The sequence below is a fragment of the Trypanosoma equiperdum genome (assembly GCF_001457755.1).
Source record: "Trypanosoma equiperdum strain OVI genome assembly, contig: ctg_1634, whole genome shotgun sequence".
NCBI lineage: Eukaryota > Euglenozoa > Kinetoplastea > Trypanosomatida > Trypanosomatidae > Trypanosoma > Trypanosoma equiperdum.
The window spans coordinates 1-13518 of record NW_027123654.1 but is presented as its reverse complement, the minus strand read 5'-3'; the positions used below and the strand labels follow the sequence as shown (position 1 = coordinate 13518).

Here is a 13518-nt window from a genome sequence, read left to right as displayed (position 1 = left end):
ATATATATATATATATATATGTATGGACATCCTTGCCTCATCGCTACCCTGTGGATAAAAGGAAAAACAAAGTCAACAGAAGAAAAGAGAAAGAGATAAATTCCCCTCCAAGGGCCTCCTCACCCACCACCCCTGAATCAACCCTAAAAAAAAATAATAATAATAAACAAAGACAAAATGGAGACGGCAACAAACGTTAAAAGAATGCACGACATAAAAAGAAAAACAAAAAAACGTAAAATGGCAAACATCCCATCGCCCCCTTTTTTTTTAATCCTTTTTCAGGGTGCAGTTCTAGAACTCACAACAATCGTCTCCAAACAGAAACAAAATATCCTGGGCGTCACAAATATAAGGGAGAGGAAATAAAATAGTTATTTAAAAAAAAAAAAAAGAAACGACTCAAAAAATGGGTTTGGGCTTGGAGGGTGGAGGGTGGAGGGTCGTGTGATCGTCGGCGATCCCGAGGTCAATTCAGAAACAGCAAAAAAAATGCCAGCATCACGCTTGTTGCGCTTGAAGTAAAGTAATTAACTCGCTTTGTCCCATTGAAGAGGTATTTCCTGCCGGAGCCCCTCGACCTGTTGCTACGTCAGGAAAAGTACCTTGACTTGCCTCCTGCAGCAGAGCTGAGGTCCGATTCATGATCCTCTCCTCAATAGTGCGAGGTGCATACATTACATACACATATGTTCTCTTCAACTGTCCGCAACGGTCAATGCGACCAACTGCCTGCTGGTGCTGGGCTGGGTTGAGGTTGGGTTCCATAAAAATCAAGCGGTTCGCAAAGACCAAATTGAGCCCTGAGCATGCAACCCGGGAAGAGAGAAACAGCACGTGTCCTCGGTTGTTACCCGAAGGCGTGCTTCCTGAGGCCGACCCTGTTGCTGAGGCGGTGGTCGCTGCATTGGCGTGGAGCTGGGCGAAAATTTTCTTCCGCTGAACCAAAGTTACGTGATTATCGATCACGTGTACGTTTTGGTAGCCAGCCTCCTTTAGGGCTGCCTCTCCCATTTGCAGGATCGCTGGCACCTTTGAGAACACCAACACGTTGTCGTCTGGGGCCTCATCCCATATGTCTTCAAGCAGTTGAATCAGCCTTGGAATTCGACTACCGCGCCCAACAGCATCAACCCGTCGCTTCAGTTCTTCGTGAGAAACGTTTTCACCGTTGGGGGGCGCCATGCCCTCATCTTGGAGTGCACCCAGCGTGCTTACTTGCGTATTTTCCACCTGAATTACCATCATTTTTTCCCTCATGCTTTTGGGGTTTCTACAATGAGGGCAGCGGGCGGTAGTTTCGTTTGAAAGTGTTGGTCTCGCCACCTGTATCGTCGCAAACAGACACTCCTTACAAAATAGATGGAAGCAGCTTAGTAAGGTTGGGTGGAGCATAGTATCGAGACATATGGCGCACTCTGGAACTTCAGGGGGATCAAGCGTCAGTTTGCGCAGTGTCTCCACCGTCGTCTCCGGGGGAACCAACACATTGGTTTCACCCCGACCTTTCCTGGTTCCCGTAGTATTAAGCCGGTTCGCGATAAGCTTCCTAGCGTACGCCAACGCGTCGTTAGGTGTTACGGAAACAACTGAACTCAGGAAGTTGGAAGCGACTTGCTCATTTTTCTGATGGGACTGCACATACAGTGCTTGATCACTGTTTCGGACGTCAGCGAAGGCTGTTGAAGGATGCAACGCCATACGGCCAAGTAAGCAGACCCATGACAGCAGCTTCGCTGAACAGTTTCCCACCAACCCCTGGCGTTGCAAAAGTGCAACGCCCCGAGCTACAACGTCTCCCGCGTAATCATAGAGAAAGCGCTCGCCGTCCAGTAGTGGAACCTCCACATGCGCTTCGGTGACAGGAGAAAGTTGCAGAGCCCTCTGCAGCTCCTCCGTTTTCTCATGACGGACCATCAGATGTGTCAAGGGCACAGAAAACCGCCACGACCGGAACAAACCACCACGGTCGGAAATGAATCCCTCGGTTTCTTCCTCGCTTGCAGCGGACGTTACACGACGATACAATGCATCCTTCAAAGTGAGCACAGGGGATTTCGGATAAACTGTTTGCTTAGTAAACGGATTGCAGAGCCTACACATGCACAGTGGCTTCCTTATTGCCGGTTGGGTCAGGACATGTCGTGTGTCACTTGGGGACGACTTTGAGTGACGGCCGACGTAAAAGCTGTTAATCGCATATCGTGCCATCTTCCTCGAACTTCTGAATGCGTTGAGGGCGGAGATCATGTGCCGCTGTTTGTCGTAAGAGGAGCAATAAAACGCGCTTAGTGGAGACACAGAATACGATGGACTAAGCTCGGCCCACAGGAACTTAAATAAAGGTTGAAGAGAGTTGACGTCGTTGTTGTTGATGGGTGTTCCCGACACAACCCATCGTCGGCGAGCCTGGAGGTACTGAAGCCTGGAGGTCTTCGAGCACTTCTGCGATTCGTCAAGTATAATGCGTTCAAAGACGAAATCCGTCAGGTAAAGAACGTCACTCCGCAGGAACTCTCGAAACGTTTTGTCCCACTGAGAAACAAAGTCAAGTGTCGGACCGGGCGGTGCCCCTTCCGCCTCCAGAACTACTTGCCTCCGGGCCGATTCAAACAGGCTAAGAATGCTATCGAAGACATCAGCGGATCCATCGCAGTCATTTACCCCTTGGGACGCTGACGCTGCCCGGGCCCGACGTTCGTTACATCCGCGGCAAAAGGTATCCCACTGCGCCAAGGAAGCATCTTTATGTTCCATATACGGCAGCGTCATAGTTAGAAGACGAAACGCTGCATCTGTCTCCACTCGCAGGTGGGCACCGACGGTTTCGTACGTGGTGATCACAAAATCGGCAGAGCAAAAGTCTTCATAGGTGTAGCGCTGCCGCGATGGGCCGTGAAACAATATGTATCGAGCAAGTGGATAAAAGCGATCAATTTCCGACACCCACTGAATCAATAGTGAGAGCGGCACCACCACAAGGGTCGTTTTCGGAAGCGGCTTTGGTGTGGGAAGGTACACCGGCTGCGGTAAGCTGCCGTATAAAACCTCCAACATATCTGACCACGGTGCACCTGTTTTACGAACCCGGATGTGTCGCCACAAATAGATCGGTTCATCCTCACCTGCGCCCGCCGTGCCGGCATCACTCTCTGCAAATGCCTTGTTGACGGCACCCACATTAGACCCCTTCACGGTGCCTAATGTGGTGACCGTCGGTACTTCTGTTTCCTCCAACTCAATGGCACGCTTCTTTGCGGTTGCACACAGGGAGAGCACTACCAGCGTTTTACCCAATCCCATTTCATCACATAAAAAACCGCAATGCAGTGCTCGACGAGCGAAGCGAGCAGACAAAGAATCACTGCGCACAATGAACCACTCAGAGGACATGGAAGAGTAGAAGAGTGAAAACTCTCTGCTCCCTCTTCCTGCACTTCGATCCGCAACTTCTGAGGGTAAGCCTGAGGTAGCTTCAAAGAAGCCACGAAGTTCAACGTACTGTGCCAGACCACGCGTTTCCCGTTCAAGCATGTAAGCGAGGCTCTCTACTTGGTGAGGATGCAGACGTGCCCGAATATACTCATGGGGGAACCCCTCCCCTACTGCACGTGTGTTCCCACGGTAATTAGCGGCAGCAATCTGCGTGACGTGTTGAAGCATAGCTCGCGCATTCGCCACGCGTGGAAAACTTCTCTCCACGTCAGTACATTCACGGTAGGTCCTTCCGGCCATACTCATTACGTTCAGACCATCCTCTCCAACATCAGTTGAAGCAAAGCTGTTAACAGTGGTACCGTTGTTGCTGCTCTCACCACCATGTGTGAGAGGGGGCGTGACAAAGCCTTTTGACAACGACCATTCATGTAACTCCCTTATGCGGCTTTCCTTTGATTCCAATAGGAAGTCATTCACTCCGCTTTCAGAAAGGACGCGGTGGAAGAGGAACACGGCTCCCATGACCTCCCGGAGCGCCAGTTTCTTCATGCCGTAGGAGGCACTACCGCTGGCATTTTGAAGAGCGTACAAACTGAAAAGGAATTTGGAACTGTCTTCCGCCCACCTCGTCTCATGCTCCTGCACCTCCGTCACCAAAGTCGCATGCCGATCAAAACCTGATAACGCGGCACCGTCTTCGCTGCTTCCCGCGCAGCGCCGGCCGCGCGGCTTTCTCTTCCCTGATTCCTCAGAGGGAGCAACAGAAGCCGCTGCTTTACTTCCCCTTCGCGTGCGCGCCGTTTGGTAAGGCGATGTCGCCTTCACAAATGCCTGTGAAAGGACGACTTGGTGGCTCATTTTCAGAGGACCTCCGTTGTCGGACACATCCCTTTGGGTGTACCATATTAACAACAAAAGGTACGAGTGAGTCTGGAAATAACAACAGTCGCTGCCCCCAAACCGACTATGCATTTCCTTATCAATTTCTTCGATCGCCTTGTACACGAGCTCCCCACTATCTGATTTCAAAAGGCGGTCCTCCTCCACGCGACCAGTCTCCAGCAACAAGTGCAATAGAACGCTCGTTACGCCGCCCGTCAAATCCAACGCACGGCAAGCTGCACAAGCAATGAATAGAAGCGCGTGAATGCCATCTAAAGAGTTAAGGCACTTCATGAATAAACTCACGAGTCTGCTCACTGAGGCATCACGGGATGCTGCCAACGACGATGATTTCTTAGACGCTTCTTCCACTCGCTCCCACTCGTGCAGTATGTAGCGCCATACGCATGGCAAGGACACGTGAATCCGCAGTAGTTCTACGCGGTCGTTCCCAACATCTGGATCCTCCTTCGGCCGTTCTTCGAGCGAAACCAACTTCCGGGCCTTATCGGCAATCACCGTGTATCGCATAAAGTGCTTCACGTGCTCAACAAAAATCTCCTGACGCCGGCTGTTAGTGAGATTATCCCTTTTCGTGGTCGTACTACGTTGAGCGGCGGCTGCAACTGAACTCGGTGGCCCGGAGGGTTTGACTAGTCCCCCCTGATTCGTTGCCGACGTTGCAAAGCGCTGCATTCCACACCGCAGTCGTGCCTGTAGCGCTTTCGTTACCTTGTCTTCCTGCTCAGCGATACACTCATCATCGTCACCATCAGTCAGCACAGTGTCGTTCCCGTTGCCCACCATCTTTTCAGCTCGGCGTTTCGTCCGCTTCTTGAATGAAGCTGCTAATATCTGGTTATCCGAATCACTTTCATCACCGTTGCATTCGTCAATGAAATCATGTGTAATGGGGTCCCCTTCACGACCCACCAGTGATTCGATTCCTGTCGTTGCTGTCTCAGCTTCAGCGGACTGTTCTTGGTCTCGTGGCCGCTTGCTTCTCTTCCTCGGTGGCATTTACTCACGACCGCGCAAGCCTCTTGGTACTTCTTTTTGATGCTTGGTGGAAAGACGATGCAGTTCTCAAATAAAGTCATAGAAAGCCCCAAAACCAAAAAAAATTGGAAGCCAAACAGAGCCTCACCCTTAACATGTAGCTGAGGAAGCGGCACAAAGAATTTAAAAAATGAGGAAAAGAAAGAGAAGTTTCGTGAAGCGTTAGCTTCGCGTTTATTACAGCCCGAAACCAAACTCAGCGCGAGTGGGCCGGCACCCTGAACGAGAAGACTTCTTTGATATTACGTGAAACACAACCTATTGGCCGCACGAACTACCCACTCACCCACACCTCTTTAAGCCATTGGCGCTCACGATCCATTTTCTTTTTACACTCTTGTATACACGTGGATACCCTCTCCGGTAACATCGGCAAAAATAAAGGTGTGGGCAATAAATCACGATAAAGGATAAGAGGCTCAGCGAGAAATACCGCACATGAGTGCACGCCATTGCCAGAGTGGAGTAATTTATGCTGAAGGGTAAGCAGACATGTCCAATACATGCGACATCTCATCGTAACTTACTGAAGAATGCACATTTTCTCCCCACTCCATTGTTCCCAACAATACTGCAACCAACAACAAAGAACCTTTATAATACACAGAGTAAGCATACACTATTCCACTTCCCACATGGGCTAACATATGCCTCCATCCCCCACATGTGTTCTCCCTAATTTCTGTTCAATAAAACAAATAGAGCGCGGAACTGAAGGTATGAACGGAACAAACTCCCAAACAGCAAGGCGGACTCGTTGTGGCCCAGCAGTCACACAATCCAGTGCGCTGTCGACGCCAGAGGAATACAAAATGCACAAGTTGAATACTTGCTCACTCTCGCGCCCGTGCTCGCTGGTGAACAAGGGAAAACAAAACATGATGCCCGATACAAAAAAAAAATGTCCACACACAACTGAAAACAAAGCTATCACCATCACCATCACCATCACCCCTTCACAATATGCTTTTGGGTTGTCATGAAGCCTCAGTTTCCTCCCTTTCATTAATCCATCTTCCTCCCGTATTTGTCTACACGATATGATGTCTGACCCAAGGAGCGCAACTTGAGTTTGTTGCTTTTTGCATACGTGCCATAACGCCCACTTTTACGACACGCATCTTCCATTCGCCTCAAAGCATTAGTCCATTCCTTCTCGCCCGGGTACTTTATATGTTTCCACGAATCACTCTTGGCCATGGGCAGCGCAGGGGCAAAAGTAATACTTGCTTCGCGATCATTTGCCACGATGCTGGTGAAGTGGTGGTATATGACCTTCTCCTGTGCGTAATGCTGCATCGCCTGGCACATCTCCCTAAGCTTACCGATAGCACACTCGGGTGATTGAAACTCCTTGATAGTCAACTTCACCGGGTGCCGCCTCCTGATATCTTCCACTATTTTCTTGCTTCGCCACCCAACAAAATGGGCATCCACTGCGTCACGGAATGTGTGGTCAATGAGCTCACCCATTTTAGCCGCTGCCTGCACCCCACCGCGTCCTTTCCCCTGTTGTTTCTCCTCCTGCTCGCGAAGGGCCTCAAGTTCGGTGTGTATGAGACTCAGAATGCGGGCGGACTCACGGCGGATCCTGCAGTACGCCACATCTCCACGCGCCCCCATTTGAACGAGATTCATCCCACGCTCCCTTGCCTGCTGCAGCGCCTCGGGAAGGTCACACGGACTCAATGAAACTTTTGTCTCTGCCCCCGACTCTGCGTCTTCCAAGTGAGTGATTTGCACCTTAGGTTGCGTTATAAGTATGTCGATTGGGTGCTGGGTCAGGTACGACTTCACCTTCTGCCTCGCCTCCTCGGGAGCGTGCGCAGGAACATACTCGAGTACAATAGTTTCGAAGCTTTTCTTGGCCGTGTGTATCGCGGCGTCCTTCTGGATACTGAGAGTAGGATCAAACACAAACTCGTCATCATTCGAAGAAGTGACCATACGCATGCTGCAGCTCAATGGGCAGTGTGCTATCCCCGATGGCACATCACGAATTGGTGGTATAGAATAAACAAGGAGTGGTGTACGCAATAAGCGGCGGAAGCACAGGCGACTCAGTGAAGTGCCGCAACGTTGCATCATTCGTGAACAGGGGAGGTATGGGACTGCTGCGCCAGAAAATAAAGAAAGGCACAGTTGCCCCAACACAGATGTTGCTGTTGGTAATAGGTAATGTTTGCGCTTTGCACGCGTGAGCGCACTAACCTTCGCAATCCCTCGACTGATTCAGTACCAACAGAGGAAAATCCAGCGTCTCACGCACTAACCCTCACGTTGTCTTTGCTATAGGCGCCACGAAAGAGGACGGAGAGTAATGGAGGAGACCGTAAACAAAAAAAAAAGAGACAGGAAGGATAGGAAAGGTCCCGGAAGTAAGCTATGTTTGGAGTTGAACTCCATCCACTGGACAAAACACAATCATCCTCATGTCGAATGCCCCGCGACTACAAGAAGAAGGGGTGGTGTCCATTTCAAACAGGTAAAAAATATGTGAATATAAGTCGACAGCGGGAAATGACCGCGACAGACTCAGAAGGTAACGCCCTAAAGGGCACCAACAATCTGAACTTACGGTAACTTCAATGAAAACGTTATACTTACGCCGTAGTGATCGGATGGGAACAAATATGCGGGTGCGTCGGCGTTGTTGTTCTCATCGTTTACACTCCGTGTTCCGACGAGATGAGCTTCGACTGGCACAAGCCGCCTGCTTCGCAGAAACACCTTGTCGGAACGGCCAAAAAACATTTCCTCCACTTTCAGTTTACAAAAGGTGTTTGTTTCATCCATAGTCTTTCCAGGGTTGTTGGGGTGCAAAACGGGCCAACAGTCCACGTACTGTGATTCATGTGGCATAATAAATTCATTTGTAGGCCAGTCGTTGAAATCTCCCATAGTTACCACATCCCCGCCACCCAACGTCTTCGTCATGTGATGGCGTAACGCGGTATCCTGGGAAGTACGAGCGTTCTCGTGGGACTTCGTGTATGGCGCGAGTAAGTGAGCGGCAGCTATGTGTACAGTACCGTGCACCATCTTCAGACCCACAACCGGCATCAGAGAAACATGATTAGTCCACGCAGGGACGTTAAGATAGTTGATGCTCTGTACTGGAAGACGCCGACGGTGTATCAACATCAGCACCCCCCACGGGGCAATAGCTGGACTCATATGACCGCACGAAAAGTAGTACCTTTGGCGTATAAGTGGCCGCTTGGAAAGGAACTCCCAAAATACAGGCTCCACCTCTTGCATGCCAACAACATCCGCATCCTCCTCCTCTATGATCTTGGCAATGACGGGATACCTCTTGGGGGAGCACCAATCTATACCAGGCATACCTAAAGGAGTTGGTTTGCCGCTGTAACGATCAAACATGACATTCCATGTCAGCAATTTTAAAGATGCCTTAACTGGTCCTCCTTCAACCTCTTTTGCAGTTTGTGGAGCTGAAGGAGAAGATGTGCATTCTTCAGTATGTTTGTCATATTCGCACTCCGCTCCGCACGGGAAATTGGCAATTGGCTCCCACGTCCCACTCAGTGGATCAAAATGCGAAGGACCATCACGGGACATGTTCACTTCAAGCGTTACACCCTTCATAGCATTGAGTTGCCGACGTGTCCCCAGTTCATGACTTTTGACACCAATATCGACATATTCGAAGCGCCACAGTTGCGTCTTTTCATTCTGGAGCCAGCAATAAGATGGGGAAAGGCATAAGCACTTATGCGGTCGAAGAGGGTTCGCATAAGAAAGCACTTCCCGAACAAGGCGGTAGGCTTCCTCCGTGGTCGCCGTTGTAATCATCTTCCCAACATCCGGCTTAGGCGCTACGCCTACGTACTGATGAATCAATCCTTCCACAGCTGCGGGAAGCGACTGACAGAGAATGGTGTATTCAGCTGCTGTCAGCGGCTTGTCTTCAACTGGTGCGACCGCGCTAGTTGGGGGTGTCGGCGGCAGCTTTGTTGCCGAACTGTCTTCCTCACACGATCCCTTTTCTGGTGTTACCAGCGAGGGCTGCAGAGAAGTACACCGTGCGTTGCGTTGTGCTGTGGATGCGCATAATGCAGCAAGATGACCTGCGAGTTGCACGGCGCTAGGCGCCGTCGAGCCTAGTTGTCCTGTACCCGCTGCTGGCAAGTAGGTGCATTGGGGTGCCTGTCCAGTACACAACATTGCATGCGTTTGTAAGGCGTGCTCCAAGTAGGCTTCTGACAGACCATCCACACGGGCTGGCGCCTCCTTACGCGCCACTAACTGCATGATGCGACAGAGCATGCGAAGATTCAGTTGGAGTGTGTTGCCCGGACTATCCTCAAAAAGAAATGCTGGGGCGGCCGGGACGTTGGCTGAAGCAGTTGGGGCGCTCGCGGTCGCGCTTTGAGAAGGGGGCGTAGCACCGTTTTCTGCGAGAACCTTCATGTACCGATCAACAATTTCATGGAAACCAACAGCAGGAATGGGATTCAGCTCAGTTGCCGAGGCGCCGTTAGCGATAATGAAGAGGAATAAAATATCCGTTCTCATCTTGGCTATTGTGACACTCTCCCCTTCCTTCGCCTTCTTATCTAGCTCTAGCCACTCCAAAATATCCTGCAGTCGTATATGTCGCAAATCTGCGTTATTTTGCACCACACTCGATACGTTATAGAAGGGCGACAGCGCCAACACATTAAGGTACAGCTCAGAGGCCCCAATCAAATTCAGTGAGTCGCTGCTGCCGTTAAAGGTGTCTCGGGACGCCAGATCAAGTGCCCAAGCGGACATCTTCTGCTCGACACACCCTTGAACACAGGTGCCGGCAAACACCACTTCACCGGGTAATATCTGCCGCTCTGGCATCATACGAACGATACGCTCCTCCACTGCCTGCATAAGTGGAGTTCCCGGTAGTCTCATCAGACGACTTTCCACCTTTCGGGTTAAACTGCTACCCCGTGTACGATCCGCCTTGAGCAGATTCTCAGCTCCGTCCATTGCTATAAGAAGAGACTTCTTGCAACGCACCTTCTTCAACAACTGTTGTATTGACTGTACTACATGACGCGCCACTTCCTTATGGCGACGCTGCTCAGTTGTAACGTTCTTTGCGAGACGTAACCCCGTAGCGACGAGGGCAGTGGCGTCCACCGCAACGTAGTCACATTCAATTTCCTTTTTAGTTATTAACAGCTGGAAGCGATCTGTAATTTTGGACTGTCGGTACGTCGTCGCAGCAAAGTGACGACATGACTGAGCCAATGCCATCAAAGCTCAGCTACCCAGTCAAAGAAAAAAAACAAGAGAGGAGAGGGAATAGTAGAAGAAAATAAATTAGAAAAATAGTGGTGTACAAAGGTTTTACGCAGTGATTTTAAAAAAAAAAATTCTGCGGTTCAGCTAGAACAACCGAAAACATGAAGAGGCAGAGTAGGACATGATTTAAGAAAGAAACATTGAAATATTAGACGCACCCACACCGTTTAGCATTCCGTCTGCATACCAATTCCTCCAAACGAAGAATTTTATGGCACATGGCAGGTGGCGCAACGTGAAGTGCTGCTACCTCACTCATCTGCGAAACTCGCTCCCACGGAACCTAAGGTGGGGTACCGCAAGACAAAGACGCAAATATTTTTTTTTTAAAAATAGTAATTGTTAAATTATTTCATCTGTTGGATTCACCACCACCACACATTACCCTTCTCGAACGTCACCACCTTCACCTGTCAATGAGAAGCGTTCCGTTTGCTAACTGTCCGATCTTAAACCACTATTGTGGTACAGCATCAACTGCTTCCCTGGTGCAAGCACCAAACCTATTAACCACGTTGTGCTGTTCTCCCGCTGATGAAAACCTTCGCGTCGGTCCTTGCAAGATATCGCGTGGGAAAAAATGCAAATGCTTTCCGTCACACACGCGCGCACATAAGCAAGTGGTCACTTCGGCGATAGATATTTCTCCAACTGAGCCTAAGTGCCCCTACGATGAGTCTGGGTTGCTGTTAGCAGCCTTTTTCAACAGATCCATTTTGGTCCTCTCACTTGTGTACAGTTTCATGAATTTTATGTAACGTCTCGCCCGGGTGCCTTTGTCCATGTCTACGATGTCAAGGAAGTGTTGCGTTCCCTCTTCTGCTTGTTTCCTAGCGGCAGCCGCATCATTTCCGTCAGTGTCGGCACCATTAACAGAAATAATATTTGCCTGAGAGCCGGCTCCCTTGTCAGACTTGCTGCTGGCGTGTGTGGTCTTCTTGACGCCTGGTTCACGCAGTTGTAACAAAGAGGTAAATGGTGTTCGAACGACCGACAACGCCTGTAGCGTACGCTGCAGAACGCGCAGGGCCTCTTTCGACTGTGGTGGTGAAAGCGGTGGCCGAAACAGTACTGGGGGCGGTGCATAGGGTGCTTCTCCATTCGCCAACGACCCGTCAACTGCGTTACCGTTGTTTTCAAACAGCAGCATTTGTCGCTTCGCATCTCGGGTGGAGGGGCCTCTTTCAGTGGCTCCATCTGATGTCCTCCGCCGCTTTACCGCATCGCCACTGGAAGCACTCATATTTTGAGAGCCTTCCGCTCCATCATCATCACGGGGTTGCTTCTTCCTCCTTCCCCTTTTCTTCCCGGTTGGCTCACTTGGAGCAACGGCCCCTTCCGTCAACTCAGACTTCTTTCTCCCTCTTCCACCCTTTCCCGTTGTGTCATGCCGTTTTCCCGTTATTGGACAAAATGGCGTTGTCGATCCGCAAATGGAACAAGGTACAGAGGCACTAACTTCACTATTGGAAAGTCGGACACAATACGGTACATCGTCGTCCTCAGGAGCCTCCACGCTTTTCTTTCCCCTTGTCTTCCACGAGGACGACTGAGAGGGTTGTGAACTCGTGACGAGTTGTTGCTTTGGCTTGCGTGGCTGAGAAGATGAAGAGGGAATGGGGCTCCCTATCGGGTCTCCCAATGATTTGGTGTCCGCCGATATAGTGCTCAACCACTCATTTATGCTTAATGCCTTCGCCATCTTGTTCAATTCGTCCACCACAGGCTTTGCAGTAAGCCCGAACAGAATGGCACCCTGGACGATCATACAACCCTTGTCATCAGATCCTACATACGCCAGTTCTTTATGGGCATCGGGAAAGTCCTGCTTTGCGGCTTCCAGGGCCTTGCGCCACGCTGGGGAGCATTGATCACCGCTGTGGATAACATCTGGCTTATCACTTCGTACTACTTGAAAACACGGACCACCATCGTCCCTCCGCTTAATAGTAGCGGTGTAGTATACCTCACCCAAGTCGTTCTTAGCGTCATCGCCGGGGAGTGTGATCTTGGCACGTGTACGCCTCCCCTTCGAAAAAACGCGTCTCTGGATGGTGTAGCCGTCAGGATACATTGTTGTCACTCTGCCATTGCGTTTGAAGTAGAAACGCGAGTCCTGAATAAGTGAACCAAACGACACAACGCGAAACATCTCGCCTGAGTCTCGTTTATGCTTGTATTCGTCCCGCCAACCACCACCCTGAGAGGACGCACGCAAAGAAAAAAACGTTACAACTCCAGTAAAAACACCCAAATCACCCTCCAGTGCGAGCTTCGATGTAATTGGGTAACGAACTACTGCAGAACGGGGCTGTGAAATAACTTTGTATATGTTTATGCGTCTGAAATTATTATGTCAACGTCAGTAAATCTATGTAGCGATGATTTGAAGACACTTCTCTCCGGCCGCTTATGTGGGAATGCTTTTCTCGCCGTGTTCTTCTGTTTTTGCTTTTACCAGTTCCTTGAGTTGTGCGGTGCCTTCCTACCGGGACCTCATCATGTAACCAAGGGCAAAAACCGAAGAAAAGAAGAAGAGGGTTTCAAGAAAAAGACCGATAACAGCCCCCGGATGACAAGAAGGCAGATAAGATAGAACACAGTGAGGCACATATCGAGGGGGAGGGGGCCACGTTAATGGCAAACAGTTGCCGTGCAGCGCCTCCAGCTCCACCTCGGTAGTTCTGTCACTCTTTTAAAATTTAAAGTCACATAACGAGACTGAAATGACGAAAAATCTGAATAGGAAAGTATGCACCCAGTGCACGAGCACAAAGCAGGCGATTAACGGTACGACTTCGTGAAGCGCGTACGGGCAGAGTGACGGCCCCA

The 13518-nt window shown here is 50.2% G+C and overlaps 4 protein-coding genes across 4 annotated transcripts; all 4 read right to left on the bottom strand.

Annotated features, from left to right (window-relative positions):
• Positions 1-501: 501 nt before the first annotated feature.
• Positions 502-5340, bottom strand: TEOVI_000685000 (SNF2 family N-terminal domain/Ring finger domain containing protein, putative; the record flags this gene model as incomplete). Its single annotated transcript, XM_067222467.1, has 1 exon — positions 502-5340. One exon carries the CDS (start codon positions 5338-5340, stop codon positions 502-504), a length of 4839 nt encoding a protein of 1612 aa, XP_067078568.1.
• Positions 5341-6384: 1044 nt separating this feature from the next.
• Positions 6385-7467, bottom strand: TEOVI_000684900 (uncharacterized protein; the record flags this gene model as incomplete). The annotated part of the gene is made up of 1 exon (XM_067222466.1): positions 6385-7467. The coding sequence occupies one exon, from the start codon at positions 7465-7467 to the stop codon at positions 6385-6387; it is 1083 nt and encodes a 360-aa protein (XP_067078567.1).
• Positions 7468-7953: 486 nt separating this feature from the next.
• TEOVI_000684800 (KREX1) lies at positions 7954-10638 on the bottom strand (the record flags this gene model as incomplete). The annotated part of the gene is made up of 1 exon (XM_067222465.1): positions 7954-10638. The coding sequence occupies one exon, from the start codon at positions 10636-10638 to the stop codon at positions 7954-7956; it is 2685 nt and encodes an 894-aa protein (XP_067078566.1).
• A 715-nt stretch (positions 10639-11353) lies between these two features.
• Positions 11354-12838, bottom strand: TEOVI_000684700 (F/Y rich C-terminus, putative; the record flags this gene model as incomplete). The annotated part of the gene is made up of 1 exon (XM_067222464.1): positions 11354-12838. One exon carries the CDS (start codon positions 12836-12838, stop codon positions 11354-11356), a length of 1485 nt encoding a protein of 494 aa, XP_067078565.1.
• Positions 12839-13518: the final 680 nt, after the last annotated feature.